General features: G+C 44.3%; 1 protein-coding gene across 1 annotated transcript; it reads left to right on the top strand.

The window, feature by feature from the left end:
• Positions 1–352: 352 nt before the first annotated feature.
• On the top strand, positions 353–25472 carry radil2a (Ras association and DIL domains 2a). Its single transcript, XM_084070929.1, has 16 exons — positions 353–1036; positions 1458–1796; positions 1939–2174; positions 3529–3857; positions 7227–7922; positions 8198–8235; positions 8992–9170; positions 9801–9913; positions 13748–13967; positions 14697–14869; positions 18260–18404; positions 18902–19083; positions 19216–19594; positions 24164–24282; positions 24451–24590; positions 24740–25472. Exons 1-16 carry the CDS (start codon positions 909–911, stop codon positions 24840–24842), a joined length of 3519 nt encoding a protein of 1172 aa, XP_083927055.1. The 5' UTR covers positions 353–908; the 3' UTR covers positions 24843–25472.

Here is a 25472-nt window from a genome sequence, read left to right as displayed (position 1 = left end):
TGCCACTTGCGGGTTGCGGTTCTTTGGGCTAGTTTCTAAAGTCTACTTTGTTATTTAGGCTTGCTTGAAATGTCTTTAATTATTATTTAAACCAGTGGTTCTCTCAAATATTTCCATGAAAATGTTTTGTGCCAGGGAGCATTTGTGTTGTTAGAATGTTTAAAAAAAAAATAGCAGATCTACAAGCTCACGACGCGTCGTGAGCTTGTAGATTGGCTATATTTATAGTTTAAAGTGCTCATGTGGCCAAGTTTGGGCTTGTTTTCATAGACATGGTTGCTTGTTTCTCTCACACAATCTGGCAACACAGGTTGCAATGACTCTATGGTTGCAGCGCATTCATGGTCTCGGTCGTGGGACAACTGACTGATTCAAGCGCTCACATCTAACGGGTCAAGTGTTTATTATGGAAAGGGCTGTCCGGCATGGAGTTTTAGCAGTGTTCACAGAAACGGATCGAAAAGTACACTTTCACATGGATATTTACGACCAGTTCTGGCTGCTGTGGATTTCATTCGCAAAAAAAAAAGATTTGAAAGTTTAACGCGTCGATCGCTGCACTTTTGGCTGTAAGCATCCCTTAGCGGGATACAATGTAGCCAATTTCACTAACTTTGCAACACAACGTCCAAATGATAGATGGAGTGACAGTAAAATGCTCGGACCAGTGTGATTGTGATTTGAAATGGACAGCTGAATCCCGGGATAAACATATACTTCTGGAATACCTGATCTAAAGGGGTTTAACTTCGACAACCGATCGAGTTTCCCGTTTAACCTGGAATATGATGGAATATTTTAATAAGTAATTTTGCGGGGAAAACACTGCTTTTGGTGTACATTAGGCTACATCATCACTACACCCCTTAACCCGGGTTGGAGTAAACTAACAAACAAACAAACAAACAATGATTTCAGAGGAGAGAAGCAGTCCTGTATCTAAACAAGCCCTGAACTTTCCTGTGGGCTTGTTGATCCGCTCTCCTAAGAAACGTCTGGCTAAACTCGGGAGGAAACCAAGCAATGGGTCTTTACAGTAAGTATAGCCATAGCCAATCTGGATTAAATGTTTGTAAAGATAAAATGTATTTCTCCCATGCTTTGTTATTATATGACTTTTGCCCACCTGCTAAAATGTTATAGATCTATGCTTTTTGACCGGACCACCACAGTGGAAACGAGCCCCTAGGGCTTTTTGTGTTATCCTTTTAACGATCATTGTAAAATCTTGCTCCAATCGGAACCTCTCCCTCCGCTGTATAGCTCCGAGCTACATAGTGGTGGGAGAGGTTCTAAAAATAAAATCTTACCTCTGTACTATTTTCAAACTGTTATTAAAGTATTCAATTAATCAATCAAGACATGTTTTAAAAGTTGGATTACCCAACATCAGCACCACCAATGCTGCTCCAATCATTTATGATCTCTTCTGCCCCATGTCCCCTGCCCTCTTTGAGGTCCAACAACTCAGACACCACCACACGGTCAGCAGAGAGTGTGGGTGTTCGGCAGCCAGCCAAGAACAAAATCCGCCGACACAACAACAGGCTGTCCACGGTTTTCAACCGCAGCCCAAACCTTCGGGACAATGGCCATCAGCGGCAGGTCTCGGGCAGCCAGAGCCTGACAGGAGACCTCCGGGCTAGAGATGACCCAGCTGAGCTGTCCAGTCAAATGTCTGCCCCGGGCATCCTCAAGATCTTTGGCAGCGACATCTGTCAGGGGACCAACTACAAGAGCGTGCTGGCCACGCCTCGGTCCAATGCTAAGGAACTGGTCAAGGAGGCCCTGGAGCGGTGAGGATTTGGCCCGGGGCCTTGTGGGATTGATCCTCAAGGGTGTAATTCAAATGTAATATTTTGCACAGCTATGATCCTTCTGTACTAATAGATCATAACACCCCTCCCTCCTAAGTGAAGGTCTACTGTTGCTGTGCAGGTACTGCCTGGAGAAGGAAGATGCCACTGACTATGTGCTATGTGACGTGATTGGCCAGACGGCAGCCGATTTCCAGTGGAAGAGAGAGTGTTTCCGGGTCGTGGGAGACAACGAGAAGCCCCTTGTGCTGCAGTCACTTTGGAAACCTAAAGAAGGCTTCTCCAGGCGCTTTGAAATCCAGAAGAGGGCAAGCATAGAAGAGCAAAGCGCAAAGGACACAGACACAGTCACAGCAGGTATGCAGGTGTACACTTCCTTACAGGTCCGTTTTTAAACTCCCAGAGTTTACAGTCAGGATTAAACAGTGTAGTGCGTTAGCCCAGCCTGAAAATCTGCCATTTCACCTTTGGACGATGGGGTAGGTGTTTTTCTCATATGGGCTACAATAGCCTGGAAGTGGTCTGTTTTATATGCACACTTATAGTGGTCATTAAAGTGATCTAAGTAAAACAGGCAGAACTCAGTGACTATAACATCTTTATAGCTGGACAATCAATGACTCACTCATAGTGTCATTGAGGGACACATAATTCCTCATCTCTTATGGCAGGTTAAACAACCTTCATTGTCCATCTTATCACCACTCAGAGAGTAGGGGAGATGAGATGGCATGTGAGAGGTCGACAGGAAACAAAAGCAGCAGTGAGGGATAGAGGAGGTCATGGCGGCCCCTCTCTTATCTTTGTTTTATTGCAGCAGGGTCCCATCAGGGCCCTCTGAAGCCTGCAGGCACCGGTCAGCTCTGACCGGTCTGAGGCCTGGACCTGCTAGAGTGTGTCCAACTCACTGGTTTGTTATTCTTTTCGATCAGAGCTTACTTCCTGCATACTGGGGTCTGTGTGGTTCAATGTTGACTTTGGCACTTGTTTGTTGTGCTTCTCATGCCTCTTTTCGGCCTTATCCTACCCCTCGCGCTACTCTGGCTACTGTCGGAGCTGCCCCGTGCTTCCACGGCTTTAGGCATAGCCCCCCCCCCCCCCCCCTCCCCCCGGCTGGCGCTGCGTAGCTGAACAATGTGGGAAAAACGCCCACTTCCACAGCTGATAAGGGCTTTGGAGAGCTGGGTGTGAAGCAAGGTTCTCTGAACATTCCATGGTGCTTAATGGCTACAAATGAGCTGAATAGTGTTTATGTTACGTCAGGCCGCTCAAGCAGCTGTTGATATCAGATAGAGGTGACCGCCCGCTCACTTTCCCTCCACGTTTCCTCTCCTTCCGTTGGCTGTTTGATTTGAACAGGTGCCAGTGCATGCAGTGAACCATCATTGTTACAGAGCGGAACAGTTTTAGGGGAACTGTTAATTATTATTTTTTTAATTTTAATGTTTGGCATTTTGGGGGAAACTGTTTTGTTATTAAACAGAACTAACCACTTTCAGTAGGAAACACATGAAACAATGCATTGTTTTTAGCTTCATTAATGACAAATGTATTCAGCACTGCTACAGTAGTGTATATAGAGTTTCTGACTAGTGAACACACTTAATTATGCCTTTTCAGTAAAGCCTTATTTTTGCTTTGCCGACTTTGTTGCTGAAGCACACATCAGAATTTATGCATCTCATGAGCGACCGTGCTCCTCTCTATGCAGGAATCAATGCCCAGGCACGCAAGCTACAGAAGAGCCGCTCAAGGGTGACCTCGTTGTTTGTGGAAAGCAGCGGGGAGGACATGGAGGGACTGGGCATCTGGAGGAGCCTGAGCGAGATGGACCTGCCCGCCATGGGGAAGGAGGCCAGTCGAGTCCGGCAGGGCCCCCTCAGGGAAGACCCAGAGGCAGAGGCTGACAAGGAGATCCTGCGTCTGGGCATGGAGAAGGAGGAGACGGAGAGCAGTGACGACAACACCACCCAGTACTCCATCCATCCGCCTTTTGACTTCCCGTATTTCCTTTTGCTCCAAGGCTACAGCCACAGACAGGTGAGCTATAGGAAGGAAGGAACACTTCACAGTGACTGTCACTTACTGAAATGCATTGAATTCCAGGAAATTGTTTGGTTGGGTTGAAGTTATTCATTTTATGGTCCGATGCAGGACTTTGTTGAAGTAATCTGTAAATCTGTTTGTTTAACAGGATTTACAAAAAGGTCAGGTCAGTTTTTTCAAATGCATAGAAGCTCTAATTCAGGGGTGGGTAACCTTATTGTGCACATGATCACTTGGCCATTTTCTAATGCTGGAGTGATCACCCAATGCCAGACAGTGAAAACCACCTTTGCTTTCACATCTTATTATAGACTACTAATTTGAATAATAGAAGCACGTGTACGTCAATAATTTAGTAATAAAACGTAACAAAGAATTAGACAATAATGGAACATGAATAATAAAGGTAAGATCAATTCTGAGGATCTGGGGAGGCTGTTATGAATGAAAAATCATTAGTGGGAATTAATGGGATAACACATGATCCTGTTTAATATACAAATCAACTGTTGCCTTTTTGGGTTTAAGATGTTTATTTGACAACATGACACCACCGAATAAATATATTGCACTGCTAATAAAATAAAATAAATAATCAAAGCAGGTATTCCTGGATTTCAGTTAAATCAAACCCCACAAAATCAGTCCTTCTCACATCTGTCACTGCTGAACAGTTGAACAGTTCACCTTCAGCTTGACTTTGAATGACTCTTGTGCAGTTGTGCTGAGATATAGATAGATAAGATGGATGGATGGATGGATGGATGGATGGATGGATGGATGGATGGATAGATAGATAGATAGATAGATAGATAGATAGATAGATAGATAGATAGATAGATAGATAGATAGATAGATAGATAGATAGATAGATAGATAGATAGATAGATAGATAGATAGATAGATAGATAGATAGATAGATAGATAGATAGATGCAAAATGCAGCTTGCAGCTGTAAATGGCCAAATCCATCAGCCAATGCCTTTCATGCAAACGTATGCATGGTTGGACTGCTTCAGAAAGGGATTTGTGTTTGGTGAACAGGATAACAATGATAGGAGGCTGTAGCTGTTGTTGTATTAACTTGACCAACCTGCTTTGTTAAAACAGACCATGCAGTTGTTACAAATTAAACAAAAATACATTTGACTTTCGACACGTAAAAAAAAAGTCCTCCCACATTCTGCTTTTTACCCCTTTTATGCCAATTAATTCCTCCCCACTGGGCACTTATATTTGTGTGTTGTCACTTATGTTGTAGCCTACCTGACTCACTAGTGAAATCACCATCACTAAGTGTGATTGTTTTTACTGGATAGTGTTCATGGAAATTATCACCTCAATGGCCCACTCTGATCACCTGGGCGTTCAAAAACAGATGGTTGTCCACCCCTGCTCTAATTGGTTGAGCTCCCACATCCATTGAAGATCTTGAGTGTCTCATCTTGGCTTCACAGACAGACACTACTCAAGTACACTTCACCTCAGTGGAGAGCATCTTACTGAACTTCTTAGGCTAAGAGCCTCAGAAGAGGAAATCCCGGCGTCAGAGAGCAGGACTATAACAGGCTAAAGGAGAAGGACGGATAGAGGCTTCCCCTGTGGATTACTGTCAATGGGCTTAGGTCCAGGCAGGGCTGCTCAGTAGAGTGCAGCCACAGTGGCGTGAAAAGACAGGTGATCTTCCTGTCCTCCAAAATGCTGAGGGGCCACCCTGTGGCATTTATTGGGTGAGAGAACCATGCAGAATGGAGCTCACCTCCCGTCAGGGGCTTGAGTTCCCACACAGCGATGAGCTGTCTGTCAGCATGTCCCCATGCAAAGGATAAGGGACAATCTGTTCACTATTCAAGTCAGAGGGTGACAACAGCAGGGCTTGTAGTGAAAGGGGAGATAGCCCTGATTAAAGACACACAGTAGAGCAGGATAAACTGCAGAGGCGGATAAACTAGACTAGAACTATTCTTAGAGCATAAACAAACTGTGGAGGCTAACGTACACATGGTGCAGCGGTATACTGTAATCTAGTTACATTTCAGGGTGTTCAGTCTGGGAAAAGGAATGCCTCATTCTGTAAACAGCTAACCCTTTGAAAATAACATCCTGAACACAGTTATTTCTGTTTGTGTCAGAAATATTATGGCACTCCGGGTCACTTGTTTACGGAGCTGTTTTTCACACAAAACCAAAGATTCAGACTGTGGGCTGAGACTGGTCCATTCCCTCTCTCTCTCTCTCTTTCCCTCCCTCTCTCTCTCTCTCTCTCTCTCTCTCTCTCTCTCTTTCACTCCCTCTCTCCCTCTCTCCCTCTCTCCCTCTCTCCCTCTCCCTCTCTCTCTCTGTTGTTTGTCCCTGCATGGTTTTGTAGATTGCTGAGTATGCAGGATGCTGGGTGTTGCCACAGCATTCTGAGTACTGTGGCCAGTTTAATCTTGGCCCCTTCACACTTCCATCAATTCCATTAGTCAACCCAGAGCCAAAGAGAAACCAAACAGCAATATGGAACAAAAGCAGTTTAATGGCGTTTTGATGCTCAGACTTAATAAGTTTGTGTGGGATATCTTTATAGAGGAGATTTTCGTGAATGTATCGCATATTATGATGAAAAGCTGTGACCAAATATGTTTTGGTACTATTATCTTTGTTTATGGTTCAAGTATAATTCAGTGAAACAATGCGGGCACGATTCAACCTTAAACAATCTCACAGTCTCGCCGGGCACTGGGTGTTAAGTGCAGGTCAATAATTGATAATTACGCTATTTTAATAGTTTACATCTTCCTTAGCAGTGGGATCAATTCTTACATACAGTATTTATTTGACATGGTTTGAATTCCACCACATTAAAGGTTTTACTGCATTTAGCTAATTAGACACGTTAAGTGGTGCTGTTGGACATTGTGATTACCTGGAATGGAACAACTAACCATTTGATGCTATATGACCACTCTGTAATCCAGTATTAAAAAAGTCCAAGCTATGCATTCCTCATAGGGCTTCCATTGCTTGGATGTCTTACCTGCAGAGATGATACAGTAACGGTATCATTCCTGACTATAGCCTTAGGGTGGTGTTTATAAGGTCATGGACTGCTTGACCTAGTCTCACACCCATAAGCCTTTCCATCTTGAGGATGGACCCTACTGTTGTTCACACCCAAAATACAACTTAACAGCCTCTTGACCATTCATTGAAAGTGGTGTTCTGAAACAAATACAGGAAGGGAAGAACCAAAACAGAATGTTTCAAAATGCTGAATCATTTCCTGCTCTGCATAGTATTACAAAATTAACATTTCCATTTTCCTTTCACTTTGTTTCACTCCTCTCTGTCTGCGGCTGTGGTCGCCTTTCCTCACGACAGGACTTTGTCATTTACCTGATGAGCAGCACCACCACCATCTTCGGCTGCTGCAGCGAGCACTGCAATGGAGAGGACGAGGAGAGATTAAAGGTGGACATCCTCCTCTTCGCCCCGGACGTGTTGCCTCAACACTGCTGCGTCAGACGCCTGGACTCCAACAGCTCCACCCCGGGGGCGGATGGCAGACAGACGCTGACGATGCTGAAGCCGCTCCACGGCGCCCCCGTCACCAGGAATGGCTTCCTTCTGAAAGATGAGGTGGAGCTAAGTCCAGGGGACCTGGTGGGCTTGGGGAAACACTACCTGTTCATGTTCAAGGATCCCACCTGCACGCCAGGAACCCCCCAGACCCCGCTGTGGATGACCAAGCTCTGCCCAAATGACCACGCAAAGGCATCGTCCTCTTGTACGTCTTGCGGCTCTTCCCTCTCGTTGAGGAGAGTCCACAGGAAGCCTGCACCTCCCCGGTGGAAAGACCTGGATGGCTCCGAGGCCGCCGTGTGCTACGAGCTGGAGCAGGAAGACAGGGTGCTGCAGCAGATCCTTGTCACGTCAGACCCAAATGGAAACGAACCCAAGCTGACACCCGCTTTCCTGCTGGCACTGTGCATTCAGCACTCAGCCGCCACATTTGAACTGACACACTTCAGGAAGCTGCTGCTCCGAATAGCCAGCCAGATCCAGCTGGTCATGTGGGTGAGTGTTGAACAGTGGCCCCCTTTTTGTTTCCTTGGCCAGTCTCATACAGTTCCCCCCTTTTGTTCCTGGAAGAACTCAAACAAGCCAAATGTTAATCCATATGTATTCAAAAGTAAAATCCCCAGAGTTTGGTAAAGAAAGCCAGTAATCAAAGGTGCCATCAAGGCCGAATATCATTTACATAGATAGGCTAGTGTAGGCCAGTGTTTGCTGCTAACATCGGTTTGAAATGGATATTTTCTTTCTTCTTCTTCTGTGGCCTTCCTTGTCAGGAGAAGACAAAGGAGCTTGCAGCAATCCAACCAGAAACGTGAGTAGACATTCCAACCACAAGCGTTTTTCAGTGTTTGCCCCAGAAATGGATGACAATGACCTGTTTACAAAGAAAGGAAAAGTAGCACCGCTTGATGACATTAAGACATTTGACACCCATACCCTTGCTGTCTGCATGTAAGGGAACTTCAAAATCTGATTTGACTGTCATATATAACCGAATGACCTGAGATGGGGAGGGGGAACTAGGAGATTGGAGAACAGAAACACATTTAATGAGAATGAGTCACGGTCATGTCAGCTGTTGCAGGCAAACAGCTTTAACAAGGGGAATTCCTAACTAGCCGAATAAGTGTTTGATGCTATGTGGTTGATGTTTAATGAACTCTTTTAAGGAGAAGTAAAATCATGTGGATTATAACTCGAGGGTACATCACAGGGTGACAATGTCACGAAGACAATATTACGAGTGACAGAATGAATCATAAATTCCATGAATAATCATGAGAACCTATTCAAAGTAACCTGAATTAATTATTGCTTGTATAATGTAGGTATGGATACTTGGTAAAATAGGTATTTAATGTGTATGTTTTTTTTCTTTCTTTTTTCTCTTTTAAAATACTCACTTTGTGAAAAGAAACATGCAGTTTGTTGTAGAACGTTGAGTAATATTTTATTGTAAGTAGATTAAAAATAAACATTACAAAAATGAAAACCAAGCATCCATCCATTCACTCACTCACTCACTCACTCATTCTTACACTAAGGACATGTTTTGTCTTCACCTCAGGGGTATGGCAGACGGGCAGCCTCAGGAGACTGAACAGATGCAGCTGTTGAGCATGGAAGAGCTGATCCCAGGTCTGCAGCCTCTGTTGCTGTGGATGGCCAACTCCATTGAGCTGCTGCACTTTGTGCAGCATGAGGTCCCTCAGCTGCTGCCCTGGAGGCAAGACCAGGAGGATGAAGGTAGACTCACAGGAACCTGGCTGGCTGCCGCCATTTTGAATGAAGTGCAAAGGGGATTCTGATATGCCTTTGAACACATACCTGTAAAGAGTTCTATTTCAACGGTGCTTAAACATCTTTTTGGGTGTCATTTCATGTAATGACCTCTGTATGTGTTTTTTCAGCCTGATCTCACAGAATTTAGTATACATTGCACGGATCCAGTGCACGTCATTCCGTGCATAGTCGCCTAGAAAACCGTATGTACGGCGAGTCCCACGGTGGGCGTAACCAGGAAAAACCCGGAAGCAGAGCAGTCCCCACAACAAAATGTACGATTCTGTGCCTATCGGTACGTAACTCAAACGGCGCTGATTAGGCTCAAGGGAACGTTGAAACGTTCGGGACGGCAACTCGCTCGCTTTAGCTCGCTCGGTGGTCCCTTACGTGGCGACAGTTCCCTTGCGACTGTGCGCCTCCGAAATGGTTAGAGTCAATGGGGGAGATGCGAGGCGGCTATGCACGGATTTTGGGGTTTTCCAGTTGTCTATGCACGGAATGACACCTCCGTGCAATGTATACTAAGTCGTGTGAGATCAGGTTGGTTTTTGTACTATGAGACATGGCTGAATGTTTTGTTTCTGTTGATAGGCCTACAGGACTCTGAGATGATGTCCACGCGGACAGCCTGCGAGGAAGCCATGACAGTTCTGGAGGAAGTCATCATGTTCACCTTCCAGCAGTCGGTCTACTACTTGACCAAGGTTAGCTGCAATTAATTGTGCAGTACAACTGTTAAAGTGTACGCACGCATGCACGCACGCACGCACGCACGCACGCACGCAAGCACGCACGCACGCACGCACACACAACCATGTGCTATATAGAAACATAATTTCACATCCTTACTATTCCTGTTTGGACTCCTTGTGAAACAGGACATGGAGCTGTGTAAAGTAAACACAGTGATAATTTCAGGATAAAAACCACAGTAAGCCAATGGAAACTGACTTTCTCTGGCGCTCTTGGTCAGGAAAGACCTGTCAGATAGTAAGCAGGCTGTCCTTTCCATTTTGTAATATAAACAAAGCCAATCTTGTCTCCCAAGGTTAGTAGTTTACATAACAAACCTACAACCTGTACTTTCGTGGGAACTTTTTTAGAATACCAACACCGCAAGGAATCTTTCACAACTACCCTTGAATTGCATTGTAACACGGTTGTAGCGCTGTCGAACACAAGAGTCCAGACGCTCCTGTTTAACAATAAGCCCCAGGAAGGCACTCCTTGCTTGTATTTATGGTAGTCTATGTTAAGCGCTCATTAAAGGCTATATCACTTTAACAGAGCCCCATCACTGTCGTACCTCAGACCACACCTCAGACAAGCCACGACTGGGGCCCTGGAGACACCCGTAACCATGCCAACCCTGACTAGTGACTGTTGAAGGAAGGGAGGGAAGGAAGTAGGAACAGTCTGTGCTGTTATTTTGGACGACCAGAGAGAGAGACTGATTTTTGTCCCATAACAGAACAGCTGCCAGTGACTAAAAGAGCCTGTATGTACATATTCCTTTCCAGCTAGGAAATGATAGTTCATGTTCTGTCTTATCTCAGTTTGCCAGTCCATAGACCTTTTCACAACAACCATACATGGCCATGAAATAGAAGTGTAAACACTGTTATCAATCATACTAATTAATGTTGTAATCCATTCAGGTCAAACAGAGTCAGGGTGCTGCTATTGTGAATGTTGGCTCACTGGAAAGACTTTGCTTCACTAAACGGAACATAATTAGTATGATTGGTAACACCTGTGAAGGATATAGCATTACCCTATTATTTAATGTCAATATTGGTGCTGTGAAAAAGGTATCTTGTTTACCTCTCACTTTCAAGGTTATTTCAAGGCTAAGCACGGTTTAACAGATTTGCCAATATCTGAACCCTCACCAACTTCACTAACCATATTCATCCCGACAAGGTTGGTCTTATAATGTAAGAGCAAAATGGCCACTGTGTGAATATGGTCCATTCTCTGCAGTAACATTTTCTCCACAACACATTTCAGCTTGTTCTTTGCCCTTAACTGTTCCAGTGCAGGCAATAGGCTTTGTGGTACTGTATGCACGACAGCCTATTATGCAGGGTATAATTTGGTGCTGAGGCCGAAGAGAATAGTGAGGGAAGGATTTACCAGAAACGAATGGCAGCCATTTAAATGTAGCTACTGTGTATAATGTCATAAGCTATGATATTATGGCGGCTTTATCGTTATTATCAAGCCGTATCTATTTTTTCTCAAGGCTGGCGTGTTTAAGGTCAATAACAAATGTTTACTCTGCATTCTCTCACACATTACTCCTATCTTTAAAATACCTAAATTCTGTTCACACCCAGCCAGACTTCATCATTAACTGGCCAGCACCTGTAGCTCTGCTGAGCCTGCTGGTAATCTATTAAGTGACCTGTGATGTTAGGAATGCAGTGTGATTGTGATTCTAGCACCCAGGTTTTTAATGGTCTCCCTCCCATAGCATCTGAGGTCATTCTCTGTGTGTGTGTGTGTGTGTGTGTGTGTGTGTGTGTGTGTGTGTGTGTGTGTGTGTGTGTGTGCACATGCATTTGCTGATTGTGTGTGTGCGTTTGCTGTGTGTATGTGTGTGCTTTTGTTAACTCTGTGTGTGTGTGTGTGTGTGTGTGTGTGTGTGTGTGTGTGTGTGTGTGTGTGTGTGTGTGTGTGTGTGTGTGTGTTTAATGGCTGATGTAATGGATGTGAAACAATGGCACTGTATCAGGACTGGTGATAAGGGCAGGATCTCAGTGAGAACTAACAGTAAGGTCGTGTTCAGTGAAATTGCTGAGGTCTTGAAGAATTAAGACGCCATGAGTCTCTATGTTCCGCTATGGTTGAGCGATTTGTGCCCTTTTTGTGTGTTAAACAAGTGTCTATTAAAGCATAATTAAAACAGGATGTACTGGGATTATAGGTTAAAATCTCTAAGCGATATTTTGGGCCCTCGTATGGAGAATAATGCTTTACAGCTAACAATCTAAAAACTCCATTACAGATGGCCGACTGTAGGTCTGAGAGATATGACTTCAAATCAGTATCATGACTATTTCAAACTTTTGCCTCGATTTCGAATTTTCGATTAATGGACGGAATGAACAGAATTACAAGCTCACAATGTGACGTGTTGTGAGCTTGTAGATCTGCTATTTTCACAATTTCTTACTCCAACATTGTACAACAAAGTATAATACAGGGTTATGTGGTTAATCAGTCTAATTGTTCTGGTCGATTAGTTAATTGATATATACTGTAAGAAAATGATATTGCTTATAATTATTATATAATTATTCGGTTATTAAGTTGGGTATTTTTTCTAAATGTCTGTCCTAGCTGACTGAATGAATGTACCTAATATTCTTCACCCTCCTTGTCTACAGTCTTGCTTCCCTTATATCTGCTTGATGCCCTGGGAAACACGTTTTCCTGCCAAATTTCCTGTATGTTCTGTAAAAGCCTTCCTCTCACTGGGCCATTATGTTCTGTACAGAGAAAAAGTATGTGAGTTCCCTCCTGACTCAGACTCTCACTGTTGTATGTTCTTGCTGATAATCACATTCTCTAGACCTCTGGCTTTGACCATAAACGGCAAGGGAAAAAAAGAAAGCATAATCACCACGAGTATAGTCAGGAGGCCTGTGAGGGCAAAGAAGGGTTTAACTTATGGAGAAGAGAACATATTCTCTTAGTGTTTCTACATGGAATGAACCCCCCACTCCCTCTCCTGTACCAGCTTTATCACAATTTGATTCCCATCAGCAACCGTTTGGCATGAACATAGGCCATATCTGTAGGAAGGGGAAATCTGCCTCTGGTTGATCGTCCCACATATATGGCTGTGATGTCCATTATGTGCAACTCATTTGATAAGAGACATTATTGGCAGACATATTGTTTGTCTTCTATTGGAGCATTATTTTGCTGAAGACGTCAACAGCAAAGACAGTCAGATAGAGTTAGCCTATGCACCATTTCAAATAAACAACTGATACTGTATGTAACTGCACTTAAGAAATGTCTAATGGCTCTTTTCAATGACAAGAACAAAACAAATGGTTTCTAGATCTTTCCATATTACGCTAGGGCTCGGTTTCAGACAAGGTTCTCAGAACCTAATGTGGGTCCTTCTCAGGAGGTAGTACTAGCGGTGCTGTTGTTCTGGACTGGTCTGACCCGATGACACTGGAAACAAACGCTAGAGCAACACAATACTGCCATTTTTAACCACTTAATCCCCATTTTATACTTTCAAACAAAAAAAAATAAGCAAAGATAGCACACATCGCAACATGGCTATTTTAGCTTTTTGTTTTAGTTTTTTATGATGTACCTACTGTCCCTGCCACTTCTGAGATGGTTCTGGTTATAATGGAAACCTAAACAAAAAAAAACTATCACAGAACTTCACGTGTGCTGAAAAAGGCAGGTCATTGAAGGTTCTGGATTACCATTTATAATCGATTTTAAAAAGAGACATAAAGTAAGAGTGTATCAAGAAATGCAAATACGATGTCTTCTCTCCCCAGAGCATGTATGCAGCTCTGCCAGGTGTACTGGATGGCAACCCGTTCTCAGAGAGTGGGCAGCTGCGAGTGCCTGATGGGGTCAGCGGCATCCAGGATGTTCTCAAAGAGGCTCTAAAGCTGCTCAACGCATTCCAGGTCCATCCTGACATCTCCTTACAGCTCTGTGCCTACCTGTTCTTCTTTACCAACGCATCGCTTTTCAATGCCCTCATGGAGAGAGGTGAGACCTGCCTAGCCCCTCGTTTGATATGAATTATGCTACTAAAAGGGTGTACAAATGGAACCACATGTGTACACCCTCAGAGTTACAGACCCCAGTTACAGACCTACTGTATAAGGGTCCATTTAGAACCCCCTCAAGGGTGCCTGGACAATTTGCGTCTACTCACTCTGTGTCTTTTGGTGGACTATGGACAGTTTAGAAACCTGCCTACCAATGGACATCATCGATGGGGAATCCAAGCTAATAGAAACTGCAGCCTTTCTCTTCATGGAAAGTTAGCATGCTGAAATAGAAGCCACTGTTCTTGCATAATTATTATATATATATTTTTCTTTCAAATCTTGTTTGAAATGACCAAACCTGCCTACCGATGATGTCACTGGTAGGCAGGATTCTGAACTGTCCACAGCCCACCTCTGAGACACATAGTGAGTAGACAGAAATTGTGGCTTCTTATAATGAGCATTATTGAGGACAAATGATATGAAGGTAGGTTGAAAATGGGTGAAGTCTCTGTAAGGAAACAATTTATATTAATAGTAATCATAATCTGCATTTGTATACCACTTTTTTATACCACATAGTTACAAAAAGTAACATAAGCAACAGAATAAAAAGTGCTTTGGAAGTGATGAAGTAATAGTGAACAAAAGAATAACAGAAACGAAGAAAGGAAGTACACACACTCTAAATGTTTATACATTCGTATGATTCTTTCTTGGGTAGGTTCTGGAGGTGGGTTCTACCAGTGGTCCAGAGGGGTTCAGATCCGGGCCAATCTTGACCTGCTGATGGACTGGTTTCAGAGCATCGGCCTGGGTGACCTGGCCACGGAGTTCTTCCAGAAGCTCTCCGCTGCCGTCAATCTTCTCGCCACACCCAAAGAAACGCTCCTGCAGGTCAGAGGACATCCTCTTCTCCTTTCCTGTTTGTCTTTCCACAGATGGAGTAATGTCATGGCGTGCGTCAGTCTAAACGTTTCATTGTATTAAGAAAGTCTGTACAACATCAGTTATGTTATGTTTATGTGGTAAATGTAAAGCCTAGAAGCTCACAACACCTTGAGCCCTTCCAAGAGCAATTATTGACATCCTTGTTGTTGTAAACTCTACTGAATAATTTCAGTTGAATAGAGTGTTGCCTATAATTGATAGAATAGTTGTTTGCAGATGCACCAGCTTTTGCGTTGCCACGGGCGCATATGAACAATTTAGGTAAAAAAAACAAGTGGGGGACCCGATAGCAGAGTGGTTAGGGCACATACCACATGGGCTCTAATGCCTGACATCAAGTCCCTGGTTCGATTGGTGCCAGACTGAGGCCGTGATGAGTCACTGCTCTGCGATCAAACACATCTCTGGGCGCACAGAACCCCAGCATGCCTATTCTGGGGGGAACATTCACGTTGTGAGCTTGTAGATTGGTCATTTTTGGAGAAGAGATTCGGTGTAGAGGGGGAAAAGCGGTCCAAGTACAGTTGCAACTCAGGTCCTTTTTACTAAGAATAGACGGTTAAGTAGTGGTTAACATGCCAACATCATACTGTATGAACAGCATAATCATGCTGAGCTGCATACCGTGTATCCCTTCTAAACCAATACGGAAGATATTCAAAGTGATAGAGCTGAAATCCTATTTACACTTGACGTCAGCCAAGTGACTCATGTGCCCAACAGCTCACATGACATCACTAAGTTTGTTGACACACAGAGCAAACAATGGAAATTTATGACTGTTTTATTACCATTCAGTTGCCCTCAATTCAAGAGCATACAGAGTAGACAAGCAAAGCCTGTCTGAGCCAACCTAATAATCGCAATAATCGCAATAATCGCATCCTGTGTGCAATGGCCAAATAATCTTCCCTTAAGTATAACACTATTCACTTCTTACTTAACCATTAAAAGGGGATGTTGTTTACTCTTTAAGTGCCAGAGAAGGAAGTTAAGCTTGTGCTTGGCTGGTTGTAAACACTGTGAGGTATTCAGAGCCATAAAGAGGGACCACCGTATAAACAGTGACCAGGTACACCAGGGGAGATACCAAAGGTCACACTATGTCCCACAAGCACATCCTTTCCTGGGTTTGATTAACATGGACAGATGATAAGTATGATAATCAACCTGTTAAAGGCTGTTGAAGAGGACTGTTGACAGTATGCTCATGCGAAGAGGGAGTTTAATACTATAAATTTACGCTTGAAAAAAAGCCTGTTCATACTTCATAACCCAAGTCCCCCTCATTTCACAACACAGATGTCACAGAAATGGCGCTGGATGATTTACTCATCACATGAGAGTGCCAGTTCCCTGTTTCATCCCATGAAAACAGCATACAGGAAGGGCTTAGAAACGCCATGTTCTTCCGCTGTCCTTTCAGTGTTCTCGATACTCTTAGCATAGAGGTGTTTGAGTCACCCTTTAAGATAAGAATCAATCTGTTATTAATCCTTTAGGGGATGTTCAGATGTCATAACAGCAACAGCAGTAAGAGTGAAACACAGGAGATAACAGGCAAGAGTAAGAGTGTAGAACAAAAACAAGATGGGTAGAAAATAAATATATGCAATATAGACTTACATGATATCATGGCACAACTATAGAAATCATTTAGCATAGCATGAAGTACAAAATAAAATAAAAAGCATTTACCCTTCCTACGGCAGCTGACATCAAGAAAATTTGTACTTCATTGCATGATAGTGTTGCTCAGGGATAATATGATTTCAGTGTGAAACTGTTGTATTTTCCCCAAGCAATCTCATCGTAACGCTGAAACATAAATTACTTGCAGCTGGAGCACTGAACCTTGTTATGATCCCATTCTGTGTCAGAATCCACCTATATCTGGAGCGGACTCTCTCTTTTCCCGGGTTTAGGCATAGTTTCTGTGAGGTTAGGGTTAGGCATAGTGTTTGTGAGGTTAGGGTTAAGGTTAGGTTTAGGCATATGTTTTTGTGAGGTTAAAGGTTAGAGTTTAGGCGCCAAGTGGGCGACACACCAAAGAAAGTGGGAGTCCCACATCTGGAGGAAACAGGTTAGCCATGTGGCTAGGATTCCAGTCTTAGGCTAACACCTGTTTATAGTGTGTGACTAGTGGTCATGGTGCCAGCCTGAAATGTCTTTCCTCAGTAAAGAACCGCTCCACCCCATTTGAGATGTCTCTTCTATTCGTGGGACTGGGTGGTTGCTAGGAAGCGGGTGCTTTTTTGCATCACTCATGGCATGAGGTCACTTTGTGGTCTGTAAAAACGGAGCACACACCCTCGTCATGTTTTAACTTTTCCATCTGGAGTCCCGGGGCTGCAAGAGCTGCAAGTGGCTTTTCTGGCACTATTGTCAGTTCTACTAGTCTAGTGTCATGGCACACATTGTTTTGACCTCTGACGACAGCAATTCTGGATAATGCAATATCACATACAACGTGGCTGTCACACATTTAACCTCAGACATGAGTAAGAAAGTTCAATTACATTTTAGCGCTTTAGTGCTTTAAACTGCTAAACTCTGTGTGGAAGCCTTGTCGTGTTAGAGAGGAGCTGGGACTTTTAAAACAGGTTTCCATTACTGCACCGACACGCTTGGTCGCTTGTCCTCCAATTCAGCTGTGAGCGGACAGAATGAGTAGCCTGACATTTCTCACATTATTGTTAGTACAGGTGTATCAGTAATCACCTACTTGTGATCTCATTGTCAGATGAGTCACCTGTATCCCTGTCCTTCAGTTTCTTATTAAGTCATGAAAGAGCAAACATTGGTTGTTTCAGGAGCTGTTGCAAGGGGATGGCTTCAGATAAAGGCCTTTCACAAGAACCCAAGAGGCTAAGTAGAGAGATACTTGAATGAAACCTGACCTCTATAACATACAAGGGTATGGTAAGAATGGAGCATAAATATGATTTAGCAGTAGGGCTTTAACTGATGTCAGGAAACCTGAAGTGCAACTGTAGTCAGTGAAGTGGGTTGATAATAAAAGTGTCACATGCCAGACCAAGGAATGTTTTCCTCAGGAGAAGTTCTTACCACAACTGCCACTGGCTTGACAGAAGCAATTACTAGATCTTATGATTGGTGTAAAATATTTTGCGTACAAATAGTATGCAATAGTAGTAGAAATTAATTGGTTTCCTTTTGTGGAAATAAAGATGGTGGGATAATACTCTTTTATTGGCCTGTTGTTGAAGTCAACTGAAGTCAATGGATGATAGCTTTTACGGCAGTTATTATGTTTCATTTTCACAGACTTTTTGACTAAATTTGCAGCGTATTTTACCAATATGTCCTTACCAGGCGTCATGGAGCTCTCTGAGGATGGAGTTTGCTGCCCTCAATGCTGCCCAGCTGCATCATATGCTGAGAGAGTACAACTCCAGCAAGGCCTGCCCCTCTGGATGGACGCCATCCGCAGAGGATGCAGAGGATGCTGTCAGGACTGGTAGGTGCTGGTGTACAAACACATACATATACATGCATTTCAGCATTATTCATCAACCTCTGCATACCACACTCATGCATACTGTATGTATATAAATAATGTATTGTTTTTATTATTCACCAATTTTCCACTCTTATGCACCAACAACACCTACATGCATTTGTCAATAGTAAGCCTCCCATGCCCCCTTCTACACCCCTGTAATCCTGTATTGAAACCTGTCTCCACCAATCAGTTTCAATCTAAGGTTGCCTGTTAAATCCACCTCTTCTGGCACCTGTGTCCCCCTCCTCCCCAATACCCTGCTGAGGAAAGTCCCAGCCCTTGACCCAGCAACCACCAGCTTGAGTCCTGTGTACCCAGTGTGGCTGCCATTAATCAAGTGTTAACCTATAATTAAAAACAAAAACGGTTTACTTAAGTCACAGGGTTGAATTTCATGAGGCTGCTTGTGTCATGTGTGATAGATGAGGTCATGTCTTTCTCTCATCCTGTAGCCGACATCCTAGAGAGTTTCGACAGCCACCCGCCACTCATCCTGCCCAGCAACACATTTCACCTTGAGCTGGGTAAACCCATCGTGGAGCCTGGTCTGTTTGAACAGCGTGGTCATCTACAAGAGTTCATACGGCGTCTCCCTTGCAGGGAAACACAAGCTAAACCTGAACCTGCACAACAGGTAACGACTCTCTGACCCAACATTACTCCTATAATGAGAAGCCATTGGGAGTCTGGGTTATGCTTAGCAAAGGAGACATTTCACTTTGAGGTTTCTCCATCTGTTATTTATTGACTTTATACCCCCCTGCAGACTCTCAACGGGACGACCGCAGACAGCCAGTCTACAACTTCACCCTCCGTCGCCGTCTTTCAGGATCCTGCCCATCAGGTGGTCTCTGACCCTGTTACCTGCCCCAGCCTGAGGGCAGATGTGGACCTCAACTCCCCTGCAACAGCCCCTCAGACCCGGGGATCTCATGGTGACCTGAGCTGCTGTGAGGCGGTACTAACCCAGAAGCTGAAGAGTCTGGAGCTGCAGAACACCCTCCCAGGTCAAGCCGACCTGGGCTGTCATAAGAGTATGGCCCTGGACCCGTCCTGCCTGCTTACGCCACCTAATACCCCCCAGGGTATGGAGCTGTCTGAACTGGAGGCAGACCTGCAGGAAGGGGCTCGCCAACAAAACAAAGGTAATTCAGAAGGCAGACACACACTGTGCCTATACAGTAGAACTCAGAATACGAGTCGCAGATCAGACAGCTGACATAAATAACGCATATAAAAACCGCAGTAACAGCTGAAACACATTTACTGAAAGGCATTTTCAAAAAGATGATTGATGATCACATGAGTGCATGTACATGAACAAAGAAACCAGGAAAAGAAGAGCAACCCAAATTGTCACCGCAGATCATTAACTCAATGACAGCATCACAAAGCAGCCATTCAGCCATTCTTTACACAGCAGCTTTTGATTAAGCTGATGTAAACTCCTGTCCGCTGCAAATATGGCTGCCCCAACTCAAACTTTGTTGGCCGTATCTCATCTCTAAAGCGAGGTCACTGGTACCACCTCCACCCAATTAACCAGCTATGATTGATGGACTCCAATAGGGAAAGAATTTAGAGACCTGACCTGGTAGACCTTTTGCATATTTGTCCCTTGTGGCTTCAAGCCCACATAAAGCTTCCTGATGCCTGACATAAAAGAGGTGGAGGGACGTCTCTACCCGCGCCCTTCAACGTTACTGACTTTGGATGGAGAACGGGCTGCAGGTTAGGCCTTCCAAATGAGAGGCTGTGCCCTCTGCGTTCCTCCCACAGGGTGGTTTCACTGTGCAAAGGAAACACTGTTTCCTCCTCAGGCCCTATTGTTTTTAGAAGGCTCTGCAGTAATGAGGTCATTTCTAGAAGTGACAGGAAGGGACTCGACGTGTCGGGTCTGAGGTCTCTGTACTCCAACATACTCAGGGAAAGAAAGTGAGGGAACTCCTCCTCCAGACAAAAGAAATAACAGTGAATGTTGGAGAATCTCCAAACGCCATGCTCCATGACTCTAATAGGGGAATTAAAAATAATTGTGTTCAATGCTAAATGTATCCTCAGCATTTTAGATATTTATAGTGGCTGTACCTTCACTATGACTACACTAAATATAACAACAACAATTACAGTCTATAATGAGTTGAGGTTTTTATATGCTGCAAAACAACATGCATTTTTTTTACAACAAAATGCGAGAACCTCAACATTTTTACAGTGCTCACAAAGATTCAGTAGAGGGCTGCGTTCATGATCGGAGAATACACTATAGCACTGTGTGCTCTGTTCGAATATAGTCAATAGTCACAGTTCCCCCCGCGAGATAAGTGCTGCAAATTAAATCATCAATGCAGCAATAGGCCACACAAGCTCAGTTCACTCTGCTTCAGGAAAGCTGTTGCAATCTGTTCATAACATGTGTCAGGATCTCTCTGATTTGCTGTACCATCAAAGAACCAGCTATCAACTCCCTTCAAAGGCAAACAAAAGCTTGCTTAATGGAAATTCTTCATGCAGGGAACATCAGATAGGCTCTGCCTGGCCTTTCCTGTTGATAAACACATGCTCTGTCCAAGCCCCAATTGGTCCAAGAGGCCTTCAGAAGCAGTCTCATCACATGTGATGCGTGTAAGAGGTTCAAATTATGTAGGTTGGCTGATCAGTGGTGAGGGTATGTGCAGATACAGAATGATTTTAACCACTTAAATCCTCTAGTCTTAGTGAAATGGACTTGAATTACAACTGTACTTGGGCCGTTTTTTCCCCCTCTACACCAAATCTCTTCACCAAAAATAGCCGATCTATATGCTACGATCAAGTATCTGCTATTTTTGGCAAATGTTCCTCCCAGAATAAGCATGCTAGGGTTCAAGTGGTTGCATACATAGTAAAAGCCATATGGGTCCACAGTTTCAAGAGTTAAATTAATTTGGGGTTTTAATGTGTAAGCTATATTTCTTTAACTGCACACAACATCACCTGGGGTCTGGAGTTAATTTAACTCAGAAGGTTTTTACATGCTTTACAATTTTTACATTCTCATTATTAAATTTAGCTGTGTCCATCCATATATCACATTCCCCACTGTCATAAGTAATTTAGCGTAATGAAATGTCACTCTATTGGCGAGATGATTGATAATTCTTTTGATGGCAGATCTGATATTTAACCCCCCGTGGCTGTTGCCCATGACACAGCTCACATCACCTCACCACACAGAGCCTAACTTTGGCCTCTCACATCCAGAGCTCCAGTTCTACCTCTGCGTTTTTCTGCTTCTAACGGGTAACATTATTTTTGGAAGCTTTGCTAATCCTTTAATCTGGCCCCAAGAATTCCAGAGAGGTGGTGATGTCAGGAGAGAAAAGAGCAGTGGCTGACCCGTCATGGGAATTTACAGTTGGGTTGGTACGTGGAATCTTAATCGGAGCAGGCATTGTTCTGGGCAGGTCCTGCATGGGGGGCAGACCAGACAGGCTGCATGTCAGTCCAGGGAGGAGGGGGAGAGCTGAGGGGTGGGAACATTGCATTGGGAATACAACTGCTGCTGCATGGTTGTTGTAACAAGCTGTGGAAATGCGCGCCTGAGGTTCTTATTATGTGAGCACCACAGCAGTTTCATAATACTTATTTTTTTGCTTTAGTAATTCAGTGTTGTGCACTGTGGTCCCTGTCATTGCCAACCCCCACTGTTGTCCTGGGGAGGGTGCAGACAACCACCTGACAGTGAGGAGTTTCTCCATAACACATGCAGAGGTTCACATTATCTTATCCCCATTGAACAGGTGCCCTGAGCCAACCAGTTGGAGTCACTACTGAAGTGACAAGGACACTATATTCTGTAGGCTCTCTGCATAACTGTGGTCATGGGTTTCCAGAAGGTGGCATACCCTCTCTCCCCTGTCAGGTGACAAGAAGGTCAGTTGGCTCTCATGCATTGAATGAGACATGAGCTCGGCCCTGGCCTCCCTAGGTTGGCAGAGGGAAGGTAGTGCCCTGGATTACATAAACCAGTAAGACTCCCTAATCGGGAGATAAGCGACCGTAGGTCACATGTATACAGAAGAGGGCTGTAACGGCGATTGGTTCCTAGTTGTGTGGGCAATGGATAGTTTTGTTTGGTGGTCTAAATGTGGGGTTAGCTGTGACATGGTGGCGTTTATGTGGGCAGAAAGGAGGGATTGTTTGTGGGGGGCAAGCCCCCGAGTTACGGCATTTTATGTGAGCTGCAGTGGCAGGGGGTCCTCCACTGGGGGCGCCACCACTTTTGCATCCGTTCTGGAGCACCAGGAGTGGGTGGTCCCCGGGAATGCCCCGTGAGCAGCCCCGTTGGGGTGGTCATTTGGTAATTTGTCCACATGTGCTCATTTTTTACACTTGGGGGTCCCCGAGGCAGCTGGGGGTCCCTGGAGCTCCGGGGGTCCTTGGAGGGTGTAGTTTGGCAGGTAAGGAGTGTGTGTGCAAAATGTGGCATGGATCGGGGCAATGGGTGCGGAGATATGAGCAGGGCAAAAGTGTGACGTGTGTGACGGAGTGACGGAGTGACGGAGTGACGGAGTGACGGACGGACACCTGGAGCAGCTTTCTGTAGTAAGTGCGACCTACGGTCGCAACAATTGGCACTGGGTGTAAAAAATGGGGTTACAAAAATCGTTGGATACAATTTTTGATTAAAAAAAAGAAAAAAGAAGGTGGTGGCATACCCATGTTCAGTTCCAATTTAACTGGAAACGCATATGAAGGTATATGTGTTTCTATTTCAATGTATGGGAAACTGAACCGGAACAGGAAACGGGAATGCCGCCTTCTGGAAACCCAGAACCACAGTTACTGTATGCACAGAGCCTATCCTGTGTCGGTTTCCCACCCGCGAACCCTGGCAATCGTTAAGCAAACCTGGGCCTCTGTGGAAAGCCTGCATTTCATAATACTTGATCTAATGCATGCCAGATCTTTTGAAGAAGTATTTTATTAAACAAAAATCTCTTAGGATTTACTGCCAGCAACTGTGCACTAATAAGAACCAGATATTTGAGCATGTTTTAACAATGAATGTTGTCCTTGGTGAACCTTTAAATTTGTATTCAGTACAACTTCTACTCTCTGATGATGCTAAGAGACAGGGAAATTAGACAGAAACAAGACTAGGGGTGTAGAAAAAGATCCAGGGCTTCAGAATAATTTTCACTGAATCCCGTTATGGCCTCCAGTTCTTCACTCAATGTTACTGAACACTGGAGGCATTTTGGTCCGGTGTGGCTCTGTAGGAGGTGAGCTGTCTAGAAATGGGTCTGTGAGTCTGTGTGTCCAGGGCTAATGTCGCAAACCGCCAAATTGTTTGTACACACACGCTTCCAAGTAGGCCAATGAAGTAACTACCCCCACATTTTCTTTTTTCAAATTTGATATATTTTTTAAATATTTAACTGTTAATTTTAGAATTTTAGAATTGGATTGGGCTGAAACCTTGGCCAAATGTGGAGTCATCATCCATCATAGATACGTCATACTGTAGATGATGGCCTCAAGTCCGAGATCCATATAATGCTGTGGAGTTATTAGACCCCGTCTTGTTTACTTAATGGTGTTCATTACTGCAATCTGTATGTTTAGCACCACACTGATATGTGCGTGTCTGTCTGTGTGTGTGTGTGTGTGTGTGTGTGTGTGTGTGTGTGTGTGTGTGTGTGTGTGTGTGTGCGCGTGCGTTGTTTCAGCTGGCGGAAGTGCTGAGATGAGGAATGGAAATGTGGAGGATGAAGACGGAGAGGAAGTGTTCACAGTGGAACTTCAGAGGGGTCCTCATGGGCTTGGCCTGGCACTCGTAGATGGAATGGTAAGAATACAAGCACTTACTCTAATATTTAATAAGTAAGTATGTCTGAGTGGCTTATTGTCGATATCAGCTGAACAACGAGGGAGTCTGTCCCCTTTATAACTTACAGTGACAGGTGATTGTAAAGCATTTGTAACTGATGTCACCTCTACGTTTCACTTGATGCAGAAAACCCCTCTGAAGATGAGTGGCATTTATATCAAGTCAGTGGTGCCCGACAGCCCCGCTGCTCAGTGTCAGAAGCTGAGACTTGGCGACCGAATCCTGGCCGTTAATGGCATCAGCCTTGTTGGCATGGAATACCACGTGTAAGTAGTGGGTTGAGACAGCTCTGGTGCCAGAGAAATGGCCATTGCACGCAGACACTAATTTGATCTTCTCTCCTTGTTATTAAGTTGTCATCTCATGTCTTCTCTCTCTCTCTCTCTCTCTCTCTCTCTCCTTCCATCCTCCACAGTGGAAGAGAGCTCATTCGATCTTCTGGCGAATCGCTTAGATTTCTGGTTGCCAAGATTGACCAAAGAGCGATGAGCATGGACTCGGTTACCACAAAGTGCTGAAGCAAGAGCTCTCCTCAACAACAAGTGCAATTGGACACACAGGAGGAGATGTGATTCTGGATGAATTCTTCCTGCTCTTATCTGAGGGTGTTGAATGTATATCAGTGTTTCTCACAGGATGCGCTCCCCAACCAAAGGAAAGCAGACGTGTTTGGTGACTTCCTGCTTCTCATCTCATCTCAGTCTTACATTGTGAGAAAAGTTTATTATATAAAGCTGTACGGTGTATAGAACATAGGAGACAAATAACCAAAACAGAAACAATGATTCTTGTATTGCACCAATCTCATTTTATCAACCACTGTGAATGCCATCTCTTACCAAACAAAACTAAAAAACTTGTGGGCATTTGCTGGAAGATGGATGGTAAAGACAGGCTTGCACGCTCGCAAAACCCAGGCCTTTGTTGTCCTGGCTTCTTGCTAGCCTTATTGAGAAAACACACACACACACACACACACACACGCGCGTACGCACACGCACACACGCACACGCGCACACACACACACACACACACACACACACACACACACACACACACACACACACACACACACACACACACACACACACACACACACACACACACACACACACACACACACACACACACACACACACACACACACA

This window comes from Gymnoscopelus microlampas, assembly GCF_963454915.1.
Source record: "Gymnoscopelus microlampas genome assembly, chromosome: 11".
In the NCBI taxonomy this organism is placed as follows: Eukaryota; Metazoa; Chordata; class Actinopteri; order Myctophiformes; family Myctophidae; genus Gymnoscopelus; species Gymnoscopelus microlampas.
The sequence above is the reverse complement of the archived record's forward strand: the minus strand, read 5'-3'. Positions and strand labels throughout refer to the sequence as shown.